This window comes from Centropristis striata, chromosome 11 (assembly GCF_030273125.1).
Source record: "Centropristis striata isolate RG_2023a ecotype Rhode Island chromosome 11, C.striata_1.0, whole genome shotgun sequence".
Classification (NCBI taxonomy): domain Eukaryota; kingdom Metazoa; phylum Chordata; class Actinopteri; order Perciformes; family Serranidae; genus Centropristis; species Centropristis striata.
In genome coordinates this window covers 37,589,285-37,609,214 of record NC_081527.1, presented here as the reverse complement: position 1 = coordinate 37,609,214, position 19,930 = coordinate 37,589,285, and the positions used below count along the sequence as shown (strand labels likewise).

General features: G+C 35.8%; 1 protein-coding gene across 1 annotated transcript in view; it reads left to right on the top strand.

The window, feature by feature from the left end:
• LOC131979884 (cadherin-18-like) overlaps positions 1-19,930 on the top strand; it is a 74,468-nt gene that overhangs the window by 44,100 nt on the left and 10,438 nt on the right. Inside the window, exons 5-9 of the mRNA XM_059343957.1 lie at positions 841-1,028; positions 7,576-7,829; positions 10,869-11,005; positions 14,520-14,644; positions 19,420-19,534. Of these exons, the coding sequence (XP_059199940.1) occupies positions 841-1,028; positions 7,576-7,829; positions 10,869-11,005; positions 14,520-14,644; positions 19,420-19,534 (819 nt within the window). The remainder of the gene's footprint in view (positions 1-840; positions 1,029-7,575; positions 7,830-10,868; positions 11,006-14,519; positions 14,645-19,419; positions 19,535-19,930) is intronic.

Here is a 19,930-nt window from a genome sequence, read left to right as displayed (position 1 = left end):
GTTTGGGGAGTTGATAGCTGATAGGCAAAATCCGAGACTCACTGAGAGTGAAACAAACTTTACAAGATGTGAACTGGAAGTGAGTTGTCCTCTTACTCCACGCTGCCAAGGAACATCAGATTACTGTCCAGTGAGACACACCTGCTTCATCATTTCTTCACTTGTTTGGAGCAAAAAAATGTGGAGAAAAACAGTGAGAGAAGACTTTTCAAACCACATGTAAAAAAAATGAAATATCACTAAACAGTTAAATGCAGTGGTGGAAAAAGTATTCAGGTCCTTTACTTAAGTGAAAGTACTAACACCACACAGTGAAATTACTCCACTACAAGTAAAAGTCCTGCATTCAAAACTTACTGAAGTAAAAGTACAAAAGTATCAGCATGCAAATGTACTTAAAGTATCAAAAGTAAAAGTACTCATGATGCAGAATGAACCCAGTCAGACTGTTTTATATATTATTAGATTTTTAGTATTGATGCATTTATGTAAGCAGTGTCCTAATTTTGTAAAGATAGGGCTCATTTAACAACTTAATATACTGTTATAAGATTTAATTTTTTTAAAAAGTCTTATCACTTTAAATTGATCATATATGTTATGTTAAATCTAGACCTGTAAAGTAACTAAAGCTGTCAGCTCAATGTAGTGAAGTAAAAAGTACAATATTTGGCTAAAAATGTAGAGAAGTAGAAGTAAAAAGTTACATGAAATTGAAATACTCAAGTAAAGTACAAGTACCTTGAAATTGTACTTAAGTACAGTACTTGAGTAAATGTATTTACTTACTTTCCACCAGTGGTTAAATGACAATGTTGTGAAATCTTGTTGCTGTTGCAGAGAGCTACCAGCTGTATGTCCCAGAGCTGGCTCCAGTCAAGAAGGCAGTGGGTCGGATCAGAGCCAACGATGAAGACGAAGGGCAGAACGCTGAGATGACCTACAGCATCACTAACGCTGATGCAGCCGCCATCTTTACCATCACCACTGATGTGGACCGCAGGGAGGGAATCATTTCCCTCAAGCAGGTATGAACCAGAGATCACAACACAACACTGAGGCTTAAATAGTACCTACACTGCAAAAAAGCCAATTTTTTTGGCCTAAAACAGTGATTTAATTTGGTAAAACTTGGAAATATAAATTATTGACATTTAGGACAATAATGTAAGTTAGCACAACAAAGGAAGCCAGTTGTCTGCTCAAAAACAAGTTGGTGAGTTGTTGTTACTTATATCTTTAAGTTGGGGTTCACAACAAGGGACAATAGTTCTGATAACTCTTATTTCTTTGTTGGGAAATTTGGTCATTAGAATGTCAAATGTCAAACATAAATAGTCAAATTAGATACTAGTGAGAGTGGTCATTTGTTGTCATGGAACAACACCTAGTAGGTGAAGAATTTCACAGAATCAGAACTTTTCTGACTGAAAAATAAATAAATATGGACACATGGCCTCTGGATTCGTAAAAAGAACTGCTGTAAACTGATCTTCTGTTCTTTAAATACTTGCTATGAAACATTAGTCTTTCCATTCTATAATGCATAGTTGTATTTCTGTGGTTATTTTGGTAGAAATAATGCAAAAGTATTGTAACACATTAGGGTTAATGTACACAAACAGTGTCCTAACATTGTAAAGTAACTCATTTGTTGTCAGTTTTAGTACCAGTTGAAGATGCATCCTAGTGTCTTACTGTAATTACATTTTGATCTATCCTGTTTGTGTTGTCAAGCTGTTGCTATGCGCCATTTTAATTAGTTATTGGTAGATTTGTAGGTAATGGCTTGGACTGGTTTCTCTGTTTGACAGTGAATTAGTGTCAAGATCTGACAGATCATTTATATCCCTTGCAAGGTATATGCAGTCACATGGAAGTCTTCCATTGCATTTGTAAACATTTAGGCATTAGTATACCACCAGTTTTACAGCATAATAAGCAGCAGTTAATGTGTGTTCTTACATATTTTTCTCCAATATAGATAAAGCACATGCCTATGGGTTTACTTTGCTGTTACTGCATTTACATATGGAGCATTTACAACTGAAGAGTGAAAGTTATCCAACTTCCGACTTCCTTTGTGTAAATGGACACTCTTGGAGAGCGCTAGCCTAGAAACCAGTCAAACCTGCTGAGCTCATTTTTATTTGCTCTGGCAGATGAGTCACTCTCCCATTTAGACTAATTTCCAGTCACTTTTTATTCCCCGCCGGGCCAATCAATGGGTTTGATCAGAGAACTGATATCCAGAGCAACTCATGAAACTCAAACAGATCAAACAGTTGGAACTCTATCAAAATCCTCAGCTCTCTGCTCATTAAACCAAGTTGTAGGGTTTCGTCTCACATTCTTGCTTTGTTGTCCTCCCACGGTTTTTCGCCTGGCAACAGGTTGCACAAGACGCAGTAGCTGCTTCTGATCGTCTGAGCCTGGAGATGCCGACCTGCCTACTCTCATCAGACACCTCCACCTCCCTCTCAGCCTTCTCAAAGTGCACTCAATGGTCATGCAAGCATGACTTAGACATAATTGGAACACCTGTTGAGAAAATAAATTATGTTCTGTTCAGAGTCTGTCTATATCACACACATAAGTTCAGCTACCCTGCTGTCTGAAGCTGCATACGCCATTATTTTTTAAATAGATTGGGCTCAGTTAGAACTTGAGGATTTACCTGCAGCAGAAATGATGAGATCAGTTTAAGAGATAAGAGAGACAATGTGCACATTTACACCAAAGGGCACAGAAGGGTTACTTCATTGATTTCAATTCAATTTTATTTATATTCTAGAATTACGAATCAAATTTAGCTCAAAGGGCTTTACAGTACAAGTTAACAAGTTTAACCCTGAGACCCTGCATACTCATATGAGGACATTACATTTCTGCCTCTCAGACCCATGATACTTTTTAAAAAAAAATGTTTTTAACTTTGACCTATTAGCCACATTTACACATTTACACAACATAATTGTAACGTGAGGGTTCGATGTGTGGTGGTTGGATCTCACTTTATAAGGAGAGACAGCAAGATGGAGACAGATGACTTTCTTAAACAGCCTTTTTACTCAGTCACCAAACTTCAATACAACTTCACTTCCTGGTTTCTCCAGACTGAATCAACCAATCAGAAGCCAGTCCTAAACTGTCTTAAAGACGCAGCTGCAAACATTCAACATGTAAATATGTAAATAATAAATGTGCAACATAAATACACAAACAGCCAATTGATGAAAATGATAACATTGTAAAAGCATCTTTTAGTAAATTAACTCAAATATAAATTATATTAACTTCTGAACCTTACATAATTATAGAATAGAAACTGTAATGCTCTGTCAAAGTGTATGTTTTCCCCCCAAAAAATTGGCTAAGAACTAAATTGCAGTCACTTTATAAAGAAACAAATTTTAACATTCTGCTTAAGATACAGATTGATTACTTAACTATTGGATTGTGCAACAATTGGATTGGAAAACTGAATTACTCAAAGAGGCACCAGCACCGGTTTTATCCAGTTTATTACTTTATTAATCTCACAATGGGGATCGTCAACCTCTTTTTAACTCATTTTTACACAAGCAGTGGGCAGTATCTGCGCCCAGGGAGCTGTGCAGGGGTTAGGTGCCTTGCTCAAAGAAACTCTACATGTTATTGTATAAAATCCAGCCTGCATTACCTGTACTCCTAACTCTAGCCAAGCTGAAATTCTTTGAGATGGTCGAGTGTGTCTGATTTGCTCCTGCAGCCTTTAACTATGACAGCAGGGCTTCTTGTGCCCAGCAAGAGTTAGCATTACTGGTTTTTCAGAGCCACAAGTTGAAAGTATTTTTTATTTTTTTTCTTGTAAGGATTCTCTGGCTGCTCAAAAACTTCAGAACGGAGGTTTCCCGCTCAAGGGGGGTCTGAAATTGTTTTTCTTTTCTTTGCCTCAGTTGGAAGTTTTCCTTTGTCAGCACATTGTAAGACATTGTATTCTAGGGATGTCTGACTTTTCCGTGATAAAGCATCAGTGGGTATTATTTGTCATATAATTATGCATTAATGCAATTATTGCATTAATGAACGTGCAAATCCTGTCTGTGGTTATGTAGAAGAAGAAGAAATACAGCTCTGTGCAAAAGTCTTAGGTTAAGTGTGAAAAAATGCCGAGAAGAATTGATGCTGGTTTGAAGACAAATATTGATTTGATGTAGTTTTTTATTCTGTTCACTCACTTTGCATTTTGTTAATCAATAAAAAAAATACACTATGAACCCTATAAAGCCTGAACCATGAAATTATATTTTTTTTAAACTTGAGTATTTATTGAACCTGCTGACAAAAAAATATCAATTTGCATATATGAATTCTAATTTGTATCATATTTTATACAAATCAGGTCTTCCTGTGCAATTTGTTGCTCACAGTTTGTTTTTCTTGAACTAACAAAAACATAAAACCTAACATTTTTATCCTATTAAGACTTTCCTTTTAACATTTTCCTCAAATATGCAAAAAAAACCAACATAATTTATCTGCTGATATGAAGTTTTCACCCAGCAATGAATCTGTCTATCATTTTTGCTACATCTGGTATTTTTGTGCAATTTGTTTCTCAGTTGTTGTTTTTTAAATCTCCAACACATGTATACATCAGGTTTTTCAGGAAAAAAATATATCACACTGATGATGTAGAGGTCTCAACAACTTGTGTATCAAATGTGATACACTTGGCTTTATAGGGTTAACATTTCTATTTTTGAAAGTATTCTTATTTTACAGATTTTTTTTCCCCACCAGCCTTAGACTTTTGCACAGTACTGTACATTGGCACAGAAATCTGTGCACATTAATTCTTCAAACAGGTGGATGTCTTAATGATCTTTGTGTACAGATTGATAAACCGTGCAGGCAGAGTCATAAAGTGTGTTAACAGACTGTTAAACTGAGCATACAGTTCAGGGCAAATTTGGAAGTAAGATTTCTAGAAATTGCATGTTATTTAAGAATAAAATGCAGAGAAGTATCATTCTTTTAACCCATAAGAACCCAGATCCAGTTATCCTTAAAGGAAAATTATGGGGGATATACCACAGACCAAGTGGACACATAGAACACATAATGAGGTTTTTTTTGAAATTGTCGAAGATCTGTGATGTGACATATACGTTACATTGGGTGTTTATGGTATTTATGTTCATGATATTTCTTATTTTTAAATACAAAAACTAGACACATTTTCTGCTTACAGAGACACAGATTTGCCTTTTTCTTTGCATCTCCACAACATTTATCAAAAGTGTGACATTAATAGTGCTGTGTAACAATACATTTTTTGTCCGATTTGTTTTTAAGTCACAAAATAAGAATAAATCAATAATAAATAAAAACAAACAACTATTTTCCTTCTTTTGTTTGCATCTCCATAACATATATATATATATATATTGTGACTTTAATTTGTTCAGGAAATATGGTCAGGAACAAAAATAAGCTTTTTGAAATTAGCTACTTTTCACATTTCTGTTCTGAATATGGGAGATTCTGGAAGGTTTAAAGTGTTTGTTACACAGGTGTCACCATAGGTTCTTATGGGTTAAAAAAAGAATAAATGACTCGTAGTCGGCTGTTCCTCATAATGTTCTGATGCACCTTCCTTGCTAAACAAGCTATTGCTACTGTTGATAATGTAAACATCCTCCCAGCTGTCTGATCCATTCTGTGCATGGGTTGGTTCCAAAAAAACAAGATGGTGTTGGCCAAAATGCCACTCACAAGGCTCCAAAACAGCAGCACAGATGGACTAATTGCGGAACACGTTTTTAACCAACAGAGTGAGGACATTTTTGCAAAGTGAGGACATTTCGGCCGGTCCTCACTTCTTTAAAGGCTTTTTTGAGATTTCAGACTTTGTTTTAAGGGTTAAAGGTTACATGATAATGATAATTAACTGAAACTGTATTGTGTGGTTACAAAACCAACAAAAATTATAGTGAAAATGTCCTTCGTTTTCATCTTTGTCCACTTTTTTCATCCATAATGAAGATGGATAAGGCAAAGGAAATAAAGGCAAAATTTACTGTGACCTAACACTAAAACTAATAAAAACTAAACTAAAACTAAAGCGTTTCAGAAAAAATAAATACTAAACTAAAACTAGCAAACTCACTCTAAAAACTCATTAAAACTAACTGAATTTGAAAACAAAAATTCACAACAAAATTAAAACTAAAACTAATGAAATATTCAAAACTATTATAACCTTGCAAGGGAATTCACTGTTACAATGAGGGTCCTCACAAAGATAGAAGTATAAGAATGTGTGTGTGTGTGTGTGTGTGTGTGTGTGTGTGTTCTTGTACTTCCTACATAGTGAGGACCCGAAGACGTTTTTAACTAACAGAGTGGGGACATTTTTGCCGGTCCTCTCAAAAATGAGAGTTTAAAATGAACTGAAACTGTATTGTGTGGTTACAAAACTAACTAAAACTAACTAAAATTATAGTGAAAATGTCCTTCGTTTTCATCTTTGTCAACTTTTTGAAGATGGAAATAAAGGCAAAATTTACTGTGACATTTTTTAATCTCCCACCCAACAAATACCCCATTACAAAAAAACTAAAACTAAACTAAAACTAATAATTTCAAAAAAATAAATACTAAACTAAAACTAGCAAACCCACTCTAAAAACTCACTAACTGAATTTGAAAACAAAAATTCACAACAAAATTAAAACTTTTAACCTTGCAAGGGAATTTACTATTACAATGAGGGCCCTCACAAAGATAGAAGTACAAGAATGTGTGTGTGTGTGTGTGTGTGTGTGTGAGTGTGTGTGTGTGTGTGTGTGTGTGTGTGTGTGTGTGTATGTGTTAAATTAGTCAAGTGGTTCTCAAACGTTTATGTTATTCCTCACTTTGGAGGATTAAAAATGTTCACACACACAGAAATCCACTACCGGTCAAAAGTTTTAGAACACCCCAATTTTTCCAGTTTTTTATTGAAATTCAAGCAGTTCAAGTCAAATGAACAGCTTGAAAGGGTACAAAGGTAAGTGGTGAACTGCCAGAGGTAAATAAAAAAAGGTAAGCTTAACCAAAACTGAAAGATAATGTACATTTCAGAATTATACAAGTAGGCCTTTTTCAGGGAACAAGAAATGGGTTAACAACTTAACTCTATGGAGTCTTGGGCTATTTTGTCCATTTTTGAATTCTTTTCATGTCTTTGTAAGTCATTTTGTGTCTTTTGGTGTCTTTTTTTGTAATTTTGTGCCTTTTTTTTTGGTAATTTTGTGTCTTTTTTTAGTCCTTTAGTCCAACATAAAATGTGATTTTGAATCTTTTTTTTACTTTCAAAACACTATCATGCTCAATAAAGAATTTTAAATGTTGCAAATGTGCATTAATTTCAGAGTACGCTGAGATATTTAACTGCATCATTTTCAATTAAATTCTGGAAAAGTTGGAGTGTTCTAAAACTTTTGACCAGTATGCACCAATTTTCCATATTCTGATATTGTCATGATAAAAGTGATCATCTTTGAAATCTCCCCTCATTTGGATCGTTGTGCTTCCTGTGTCCTCCAGCCTCTGAACTATGAGAAGAGAAAGGTTCACACTCTGAACATCGAAGCCTCCAACACTCATCCAGACTCCAGCTTCTCCCACCTGGGACCCTTTAAGGATTCCACATCACTCCGAGTCATTGTGGGTGATGTAGACGAGCCTCCTGTCTTCTCAATGGACTACTACATTATGGACATGTATGAAAACTCACCAGCTGGCACCCAGGTTGGCACGGTAACCGCTGTGGACCCTGATAGCACCAACAGCGCTGTCCGGTAATGGAAATGTTTTTGCATGCAGTCTGAGTCTGGTAGTATTTGGCAGTGGTGGAAAGTAACTAAGTACTTTTACTCAAGTACTGTACTTAAGTACAATTTTGAGGTACTTGTACTTTACTTGAGTATTTCCATTTTATGTCACTTTATACTTCTACTTTACTACATTTTGAGCCAAATATTGTACTTTTTACTCCACTACATTTAGCTGACAGCTTTAGTTACTTTACAGGTTGAGGTTTAACATAAAAAAAACACTAAATTTAGGTGATTAGACAATTTTTTAAATAAACCTCATAACAGAATATTAAGTAGTCAATATGAGCCCTAAACGCTGTATACATAAATGCATCATTAATAATAATCTAATATAATATTTGGAATATATCAAATAATCTGAGCGGCTTCATTCTGCATAACGTGTACTTTTACTTTGATACTTTAAGTACATTTTGATGCTGATACTTTTGTACTTTCACTTAAGTACATTTTGAATGCAGGACTTTTACTTGTAGTGGAGTAATTTTACAGTGTGGTATTAGTACTTTTACTTAAGTAAGAGATCTGAATACTTTTTAACCTCTGGTATTTGCTCTGGTATCAGCAGCTATATCTTACATACAGTGGTGGAAGAAGTATTTAGATCCTTCACTACAGTAAAAGTAGTAATACCACACTGTGAAATTACTCCACTACAAGTAAAAGTCCTGCATTCAAAACCTACTTCAGTAAAAGTACAAAAGTATCAGCATCAAAATCTACTTAAAGTATCAAAAGTAAAAGTACTCTTCATGCAGAATGGACCCAATCAGATTGTCCAAATATATTCCAAATACTGTTTAATATTAGATTAATATAATGATGCATTTATGTAAGCAGCATTTAATTGTATAATATAGGGCTCATTTTAACTACTTAATATAGTGTTATGAGGTTTAATTTAAAAAAAAAAACAAGTTTAATCACTTTAAATGCATTGTTATGTTAAATCTCAACCTGAAAAGTAACTAAAGCCGTCAGCTAAATGTAGTGGAGTAAAAAGTACAATATTTGGCTCAAAATGTAGTAAAGTAGAAGTATAAAGTTACATAAAATGGAAACACTCAAGCAAAGTACAAGTACCACAAAATTGTAATTAAGTACAGTACTTGAGTAAATGTACTTAGTTACTTTCCACCACTGCTTACATATTTGTGAATTCACATATATTTTATGAAATACTAATGTGACCACCAATGTGTAAAAGTCACAATACACAACTTAAGAAGTCAGAAAAATTCCAATCGGGTCTACTAGTTTCAATGCCAAGTCCTAACAGTGCCACAGTGTTTGACTTAGCAGGTCCAATGAAGAACTGAACCACTTTTTAAGCCTCACTTTTCTTAAAATACTACATTTGCCTCATTTGCCTAATTATGTCTCTCAGAGCATGTGCTAGGCCACAGCTGCAGCCAGTTTATCCAGGTCCATCTGCTCCACTGCTGGTGTTTTTTGGCAGCGGGAAGACTTTTCTTAACAGGTCCCAGGGCTGTTGGCACCGTTGTGGGGGAGCAGGTTGTGGTCTGAATCAGAATTATATTCACCATCGTACAGTTCTACATCTAATGATTGATGACTTATCCCAATGTTCAGTGTGAATGCAGAAAGTAACGGTAACACTTTACAATAACCAACTAATTAATGTTTATAGATGGTTTATAGACCAATTATTAACCATTTACAAAGTGCTTTACATATTTAAGCTTTAAATGTTTTCAATCAATTTCTTAAAAGTATATGAATCATTTCAAAATCCACCAGGTTTGGAGGAACATATTTTTTGTATTTATGGCCCCCCCAAGTAATCAAAGTGCTTAAGTTAAAATGTTCCTCAACATGTACTGAAGATATCTACCAAGGAATATGATAATTGGCCAAATTGTTATTGAGTTATAGCCAATGTCCTGTTAAACCTCACCCTTCATGAAGTGTTTGACTGATGGTGGCCATGTTGTTTAAAACAATACTTTATGGTGGATTGGTTTGGTCCAAGAGGCTTTTCGAAGGTACATTGAGTTGCATATGTTTGACAAATGTATCTATTGCACTTGTGGTGTGAGGGGTGTGGCCTTTTTAAAATTGCATTTTTATTTTTTTTACATTTTTTTTTTTTTGTGAGAGCATTATCATACAGTGCTTACTTTCAGACAATATATAATAGTATTTCTGCCACTCACAATCAAGGTTTTTTGTTTACAAAACAAGAAACAAGATACAGAAAGTTAAACGTATTATTACATTTGAGAACTTTGAACAAACTGGGAAAGGTAGACATATGTAAAAGAGCAAATAGAAAAAGAAAATATCCACCATGGAGTTTCGAAATGAAATATAAGTAATACAAACTAATCATTAGACCCAATAAAACATTAAATAATAGAGTACAAAACAGCATTACAGGGTCATCCTGACAGTACTTCTGTCTGTTCCAGATTAACATATTCTACCCACTTGGACCACAGTTTAATACATTTATCTTTCTAAAGTCGAAGGGAGAAGGTAATCCTCTCCATGAGATAAATGTAATTTACTATAGCGATCCACTCCTGCACCGTAGGTGGCTCAGGGAGCAACCAACGCCTTGTGAGCGCTTTTTTACCAGCAGTTATCAAAATACCAAATAAATATTCATCAGCTTGCCTGACCTGTAAATCTAAATTTCCTAAAAATAATATAGGAAACTGCATGGGTAGGTTAGTGTTAAATATGCCACTTAATACTTTATGAAGCTCTATCCAGAAGGATTTAACCATTGCATTTTTGTGTGCCAATTACAGTGCCTCCATGTAGCCAATTGGGCTCATATTTCTGAGGAAATAATTTGCATATAATGTTTAATTACTTGGCGAAAGTTTGTTTCTAGGTCATTCCAGCTCATGGCAATTTGAGCCATATAGCATAAGAAAGCAATAAATATATAAATACAAACCAGCTCATACTCAATAGCTTTCTGCTTCTTCAGGGGAGGAACCCTAAATATACATTTTATATCATTCACAGGTACTTCATAGGAAATGAAGAGGACAGATCTCTGTATTTCACCATCGGAGTGAACAGCGGCATCATCAGGACCACTCAGCTTCTGGACCGGGAGGAGACCGCCTGGCACAACATCACTGTGATGGCTGCAGAGGTTGGTAAGTTCAGACCAGATCAAACTCTCATCTGTTATCTGACAACCATTTATCTGTCTGTCTATTCTTTCATCCATCCACCTCTGAGCACTTAACTATTATAATGCACCACTTACCACGGTCTTTGTTTTTTTTCTGGCAGGGTTGTTTTTTTCAATGTTTTATCCCATTTAGCTCTTGTTCTCTTGTTCATCTTTTTGATGAAGAGTGTCTTGGGAATTAATTAATTAATTGTAAACCAGTAGTTCTCAACCTTTTTGAGTCGCGACCCCCAATTTAACATGCATGTCATCCGCGACCAGAATCTCACACGCACAGTTCAGATCATACAAGCTCAGTTGATAGAACGAATTTTGGACAAATAATGAAGCAGACAACAACTAAAACATCTCTCTGACCAAAATTACCAAAAAATTACATAAAATTATTATTATTGACCACAAAATGACAATAAATTACCACAAAAAGACACAAATTGACCAAAAAAGACACAAAATGACCCAAAAAAGGAAACAAAATGACCAAAAAAGATACAAATTGACCACAAAATTATCAAAAAGGACACAAAATGACCAAAAAAGACACAATATGACCAAAAAAAGACACAAAATGACCAAAAAGACACAAAATGACTAAAAATAAAACACAAAATGACCAAAAAAGACACAAAATGACGAAAAATAAAACACAAAATGCAGTCATTTTTTGTAAATAGAGCATATTACTATCTGAAAGCCAATTACTATGAATTAAGCGCTGTCTTCACTGTAACCTCAGTACATAAATTAATAAACCATATACTGAATGAGTTTTTTAAGTAAAATACAGCCATTAAAATGTGCACAAGAAGAGACTTAGAAAATATCACAGATATATATCATATTTTTTATGGGAAACGGCAAGCTACCTACAAATATTGCCCAGAATGCATTGTTTTCTACAGTATAATACCTTTTTAATGGAAAACAGTATGTTACTGTTACAATTTGACTGTTTTCTTTCTTTTTCAGCAATTTGTTACAGTGAAGCTTTAGTTACAAGGTAATGCTTACAGACAGAGATAGAAGTTCAGTACAAGAAGATTACAGACTAATAAACAAAACAGGAATATTTTCCAGGCTCAACATTACAGTATGCCAATTATTAACCTTGTTCAACTCTGACAGGAAATATTCTTTCTGTTCAAGAGTAATATTTAGCTAGTTATAAAAATGTTTTCCTACCAGAAACGTTTAGCTCCCTACCAACCTCCCTCCAACCAGCTGAGCAGGTGGAATAAACTCAGCTATACCAACTTCTTCACCTCCTTCAGGGTGCAGTGGACTTTCCATCTTTCAGAGGCTGCAGAATGCTCTAGCTGAATAGATGTTCTATCTCTGACATCAACATGTTTATTTCCTACTGACTGACCTCTACTCTCATTGAGGAAAACTTTAGTATCAGGATTAGTGTTACACTACATGAAGAGTAACAACCTGGAATAACGTGTGATTCTTAACTGATATGGTAGATGTCCCTCCTGCAGGAGCTTTGGATCTGATGAATCCCCAGAGCCTCAGCATCAGGGTGACTGAGCCCCCTGGCATCAATGAATGCCCCGTTCACTCCATTACTCACACTAGTGTGCAATAAAGGGAAGGAGAAAGGGTAATTGGCAAGATAAGCATCGGCTGGAGATAAATGAGAGGAGAGGTTCCAGAAGAAAGAAGTGATGGACTAGATGTCCTCTCTGCAGAGTCTTAAAGTCTTAAAGGGAAGTTTACAGAATTTAAGTAGCCTTCTAAAAAATATCTTTAATCTTTTATGTCATTTGTTTTTGAGGTCGAGATCATCTTCCAAGACAAATGAAGACGTGATGTGTGAAGCAATTCATCTATATGCCAAATATGTTTGTGTGAGAATGTGGACATTTGGCGTGAGAGCATGTGAGAAGTGTCAACTCCATTAATGTCACAGTCAGAGCATGAAACCTGGCAGTCCTACAAGATGTCCACAGATTCTGAAGCTACACAACACAATATAATATATATATAGAATACACTTTTGAAGTTCAGTTCACATATTTTTTTTCAGTAACACCAGCCTTCTCTTTTCATATCTCCATCCTAAACTGCATTTCTCTTTTCCCATCAAGAAACACCAGAGGCAAATACAGGTTAATGTGGCCATGGTGATAAGAGAATTAAATCTAATTCTGATCCACTAGAATACAAAGATAATTCTGATGTTATTAAATCACATCTGTCTTTTATTTAGCTTTAAACATCAGGCTTGCCAGGCAACAATTAGTGGATAATGTAACATGTACGCCTGCAGCCTCCAGAGGTTATAATAAAATAAATGTGTGCTTGCAGAATTCAATTTGGCTAAAGTAAATAGTCTTCAAGTATCATATATCTCCATCAGTTGATATTAAAGTCCTTGTTGTGGTCAAATATTTGACTCTTGTGTGTCATTAACCTCTGATCAGTGGTGTGTGGGATACTGAATGTGATGGATGAATAAACAAACTATCAGCAATAAATATGATGTGCAACAGCACGATGAAAAAAGAAGATTACATTGACTGTTGAGTTACTGACTTACTGTTTTTTGGCCTTTTACGCCTCATCCTGGCACGTTTAATGTTCAGTTATTGTGAATGTGATCTCACAATAAAGATAAAGCATTTACAAAGTGTTTTAAACCAGTAGTTCTCAACCTTTTTGAGTCGCGACCCCCAATTTAACATGCATGTTGTCCGCGACCCCCACTCACTGAACACAATCTCACACGCACAGTTCAGATCAGACAAACTCAGTTGATAGGACGAATTTTGGACAAATAATGAAGCAGACAACAACATCTCTCTGACCAATTACATACAATTATTATTATTGACCACAAAATGACAATAAATGACCACAAAAAGACACAAATTGATTAAAAAAGACAAAATATGAACAAAAAAAGGAACAAAATGGCCATAAAAGGAAACAAAATGACCAAAAAAAGACACAAATTGACCACAATATTATCAAAAAAAGACAAAATTACCAAAAAAGACCCAAAATTACCAAAAAAGACACAAAATGACAAAAAAGACACAAAATGACAAAAAAAAAAGACACAAAACGACCAAAAAAGACACAAAATGACCAAAAAACACATAAAATAACCCCCAAAAAAGGCATTAAGTGACCAAAAAGACTAAAACACATTAACACATGAACACTTTAACACAGTGGAGACAGAGCTGACTTCCAAAATGATTTGGCGACCCCCAGAAATCATCTTGCGACCCCAATTGGGGTCCCGACCCCAAGGTTGAGAATAGCTGATCTAGAGTATGGTTCACACTTTGAATATTCAATGTGTAAACTTGCTAAACAACAAAAAACTACTTCAAAATAAGTGCAAATATAAAAAGCAATGCTGTTCCCACAGTAGCAAACACAACAAATCTGTCTTTTTTTCCTTCATACAAAGATTCTGCAGCAACTTCAACTAGTTTCTTGTTTCTTGTGTATATTTCCAGATAACCCTCGTATGGTGAGTCACGTCCCCGTCACCATCCAGGTCCTGGATGTCAACGACAACAGTCCAGCCATCTCTGGGGCCAACGGGGACATCTTTGTTTGTGAGAGCACCAAAAATGGACAGGTGGGTTGCCACACTGCAAAAAAAGAAAAGTTGGGTGAACTCAAAATTTCAAGGCAACAAACTTCGATAAAATTTTAAGTTGGACAATTAAACGAAATATTTTAAGTTTTGTTTTTGAGTTTGCTCAACTCTGAATTCAGATTTTTGTTGTCAACTCAACTGTTAGTTGCACTAACTTATAGTTTACATTGTAATAACTTAGCTAATGTTGCGACCACAATTTTGAGTTAGCATTGATACGCTAATGGCTACTCTTGTAGCTGTAACAAGCAGCGCTGCTAGCATCAGTTAGCCGCTAACATCAGTTAGCCACTAGCATCAGGTAGCCGCTAGCATCAGGTAGCCGCTAGCATCAGTTAGCCGCTAGCTTTCGCTAATGAATTTCACCGCTTTCCCGCATTTCCCAACAAAGAAATAAGAGTTATCAGAACTATTGTCCCTTGTTGAGAACCCCAACTTAAAGATATAAGTAACAACAACTCACCAACTTGTTTTTGAGCAGACAACTGGCTTCCTTTGTTGTGCTAACTTACATTATTGCCCTAAATGTCAATAATTTATATTTCCAAGTTTTACCAACTTAAATCACTGTTTTAGGCCAAAAAATACAAGTTGGCTTTCTTACAGTGTAATGCTCCAAGCTAGGAGAAGAAAAGAAACTGTGGATGTTCCTCTGTTCCTGCTTGATGATGTCATGGCCTTAAAATTGGTTTTATTTAATTTTTTTATTGTATTAAGTCCAACTGAGCCTCTTGCTATTACCTGTTGTGACATGGGTTGGAACAATTAAAAATAAAAACACACTAGAGGCACAGCCCACCATTAAAGTCCTTAGTAAACATCAAATGTACATCACCATCTCTTATTGATAGGTCTTTATAGCATCTGTTCTCAACCTTGGGGTCGGGACCCCAATTGGGGTCGCGAGATGATTTTTTGGGGGTCGCCGAATCATTTTCAGTCAGCTCTGTCTCCACTGTGTTAAAGTGTTCATGTGTTAATGTGTTTTAGTCTTTTTGGTCATTTTGTGTCTTTTTTTGTCATTTTATGTCTTTTTTTGGTCATTTTGTTTCCTTTTTTGTTCATTTTGTGTCTTTTTTGATCAGTTTGTGGTCATTTTGTGTCTTTTTTGGTAATTTTGCTTCCTTTTTTGGTCATTTTGTGTCTTTTCTTAGTCATTTTGTGTCATTTTGTGTCTTTTTTTAGTCATTTTGTCTTTTTCCTGGTCATTTTGTTTCTTTTCTGCGTCATTTTGTGTCTTTTTTGGTCATTTTTTTGTCTTTTTTGGTCATTTTGTTTCCTTTTTTGGTCATTTTGTGTCTTTTTTCATCATTTTATGTCTTTTTTTGGTCATTTTATGGTCATTTTATGTCTTTTTTGATCATTTTGTGGTCAATTTGTGTCATTTTTGGTCATTTTGTTTCTTTTCTGCGTCATTTTGTGTCTTTTTTGGTCATTTTGTGTATTTCTTTGGTCATTTTGTGTCTTTTTTGGTCATTTTGTTTCCTTTTTTTGGTAATTTTGTGTCTTTTTTTGGTCATTTTGTTTCTTTTTTGGGTGATATGAACTGATCGTGTGAGATTGTGTTCAGTGAGCGGGGGTTGCGGGCAACATGCATGTTAAATTGGGGGTCGTGAGTCAAAAAGGTTGAGAACTACTGCTCTATAGGACTGTTTCCAAGGTCTTTATTACATCTTTACCTCCTGTCACCCAGAACCTTCTCACACCAAACACGCCACATGTGTGACTCTGAGGTCACGTTAATTACATACCCTATGAACTAATCACAGATTTGTTCATGTCTACATTTTTCCTCACTGGAGCAGGTGGAAATACCTGTCGCCTTCAGATAGATATGTAGAGAATGACATGAATAGGTTTGAGATCAGGATACAGAGTCTGATGATATTTTTGTGTGCTTGCTTGCAAAAGCACACTAATTGTTATTCTGTGGGCTTATTTTTATTCTTCCGCCTTTTGATTAACCACGCCCCCTTTCATAACTAATGAACCGTTTGTCCTAGAGACTTGTATGAGGTGTCTGGAAATTTTCTAGTTTTGTGTGCTTGCTTGCAAAAGCACACTAATTGAATTAAATTAATTGATTAATTGACACTAATTGATTAAAGGTCCCGTGGACACATGGAAACAATCACTATCATGTTGAATATAACCTCATGTTCAGCTCTTAAACTAAAGCATATACAACACAACTATGGTATACACACCACTAAACACATGGATTAAAATGTGATTTATCCTCACACACACACACACACACACGAGCCGGCACACAAACATTTGTGTTGATCTGGAGCCTTTTTGTTGTGTGTCTGACACCATCAGTAGGGGATTTATCAGCTGAGCTGCAGACTTTGCAGCTTCTTGAACCCATAAATTATTCAGACTGCGGAGTGCGCTGATGCTTCCGCTACTGGGCCAGATAGCAGCACAGACCATCATTTTTATTATTATTAAACTCAAATATGGGTCTGCCTCACTGACTCCACCCCCACATACACACCGCCAGCCTCTCTGCTCCACAGCAGGGCCAACATCATCCAGGGAGGATAAAAAACACTTTTTTTTAAGCACAGATCTTCCCACATTCTCTATCTCTCTCTCTCACATATCACACACTCCTCTGCCTTATTATAGGTATTTCTCTCTCATTATCTGTCTACCACTTTCTCAGGTTTTTATGCAAATATAGTGTGAATGTGCATGAATGAGTGTGTAATCATTTAGCTTGGCTTCAGGCAACAGACAACACATGCTAGTTGCACAGTTAATGTCGAGGGAGGACTCATTTTTTTTATATTTCTGGCATTTCAATGAATTAACGAGACGGAGAAATTTCCATGCACAGCACGTCAATCTGGCAAGTTTTCCTGCTACATTTGGGAACTTGTGTACGATGCAATATTGATGGCAAAATAATAAGAGTGGCTGTTTAGGTTGTGGGTCGTACAACACATGTAATACTCTTCTCTGTATACTGTATATCTGTATTAATCGCTGTCTTCACTGTAACCTTAGTCATTTTCATACCATTTACTGAATGAGTTAGTTAAGTTAAATACAGCCATTAAAATGTGGACAAGAAGAGACTTAGAAAATATCACAGATATATATAATATGTTTTATGGGAAACGACAAGCTACCTACAAATATTGCCCAGAATGCATTGTTTTCTACAGTATAATACCTTTTTAATGGAAAACAGTATGTTACTGTCACAATTTGGCTGTTTTCTTACAGCAATCTGTTACAGTGTATGCATGTTGTCAGCTAGGTTCCTCCGGCTTCCTCCCACAGTCCAAAAACACGCACTAGGGCATGCTAAATTGCCCATAGGTGTGAATGAGAGCATGAATGTGTCAGCCCTGTGATAGTCTGGGGACCTGTCCAGGGTGTACTCCGATGTCAGCTGGGATCGGCTGCAGCCCATTCAAAAAAACAGGCTCAAGGTCGATAAACAGGTACTTCAGAAAATGAGAAATACAAGACAAAGAGAAGCTAGAATATTGTACAAGACAAGACAAACTGGCGACAAACGAAGGGAGCACAGGGACTAAATACAGAGGGAAAAGGGAGAAACACACTGAAGGCAGCCAATCAGGGAGCAGGATAACACACAGGGGAAGGAAGAGAGCTGAAAGACAAGACAGACGAGACATAAAGAGAACTGAAAGCATGATTTATCAAGACATGACACACCAATGCTTTCTGTCTGTTCCTGTGCTGATGTTCCAGCCCTGACCAACATTACACATCTGGCCAAAGTCAAACATCTGTAGCTTATAACTAAAGAATCATTGCAAATTCCAAATAAAATGGACAAACGCATCATCAGGTCCGCATAATGCTAAAAAAAAACCAAGTTGGATAAATGGTAAGTGGCTGCAAATATTTGGAGCTTGTAGCTGCAACACTTTACAATTTTGCATTTGATTCATCCATTTACACACTCACACACTGACAGCAGTAATATAGCCTCTCCACAGCTCTTTCCTCATACACCACCGGTCAAAAGTTTTAGAACACCCCAATTTTTCCAGTTTTTTATTGAAATTCAAGCAGTTCAAGTCAAATGAACAGCTTGAAAGGGTCCAAAGGTAAGTGGTGAACTGCCAGAGGTAAATAAAAAAAGGTAAGCTTAACCAAAACTGGAAAATAATGTACATTTCAGAATTATACAAGTAGGCCTTTTTCAGGGGACAAGAAATGGGTTAACAACTTAACTCTATGGAGTCTTGGGCTATTTTGTCCATTTTTTTTATTCTTTTCATGTCTTTGTAAGTCGTTTTGTGTCTTTTTTTAGTCATTTTGTGTCTTTTTTTAGTCCTTTAGTCCAACATAAAATGTGATTTTGAATCTTTTTTTACTTTCAAAACACTATCATGCTCAATAAAGAATTTTAAATGTTGCAAATGTGCATTAATTTCAGAGTACACTGAGACATTAAACTGCATCGTTTTCAATTAAATTCTGGAAAAGTTGGTGTGTTCTAAAACTTTTGACCAGTAGTGTATGTTTCCCATTTCCAGTTTCATATAGCTTCAATTTTCTGATTACTTTATGAAGCAATGAGCATACCTATTAATACCGTCTGTACTGCAAGAGAAAATGTCTTTGTTCCTCAGTATTCTTGGTTTTGTTGTCCTCACTTATCTCCATTTTTGTCACTTTCTTTATCTTTTATCTGCATTTCTTGTTTTTCTTGGTTGTCTTTGTTTCTTTTCTTTAACACGCCTTCTCTTTTTCTTAACCAGGTGATTCAGACCATCCGAGCAGCAGATCTGGACAATTTTGCGAATGGAAGGTTTTCCTTCTACGTGCCTGCTGAGCTTCCAGCCAATCCAAATTTTACTGTGAAGGACAATGGAGGTAAGAGTCCAGTAAGCACAGAAGTTGTCAGATATTGTGCTTTTATACATGAATTTATTCATTCATACAAACAATCACAGAGGCAGAGGGAACTCATTTCTCTTTGATCTTCTGCTTCAAGCATTTACAGATGGAGAATTGATTCAGAAATACACACACACACTCTCTGTCAAGTGTATTAAACACAGAGCAGATAGTTATAAATGTTACATTTCAATGAATCAGTTCACATGTAAAATATTGTGGAGACCAAACATTTCAACAAAACTATAATTAGTTTTAAATTGAGGTCGACCTCCATTCCAACAGGTTCCTATAAAGACACTGAAGACTGAACCCAAGTCAGCCTCCATTGCAGCTGGTTCCTTACTAAGTCAAGTCTTACTGTCTTTCATT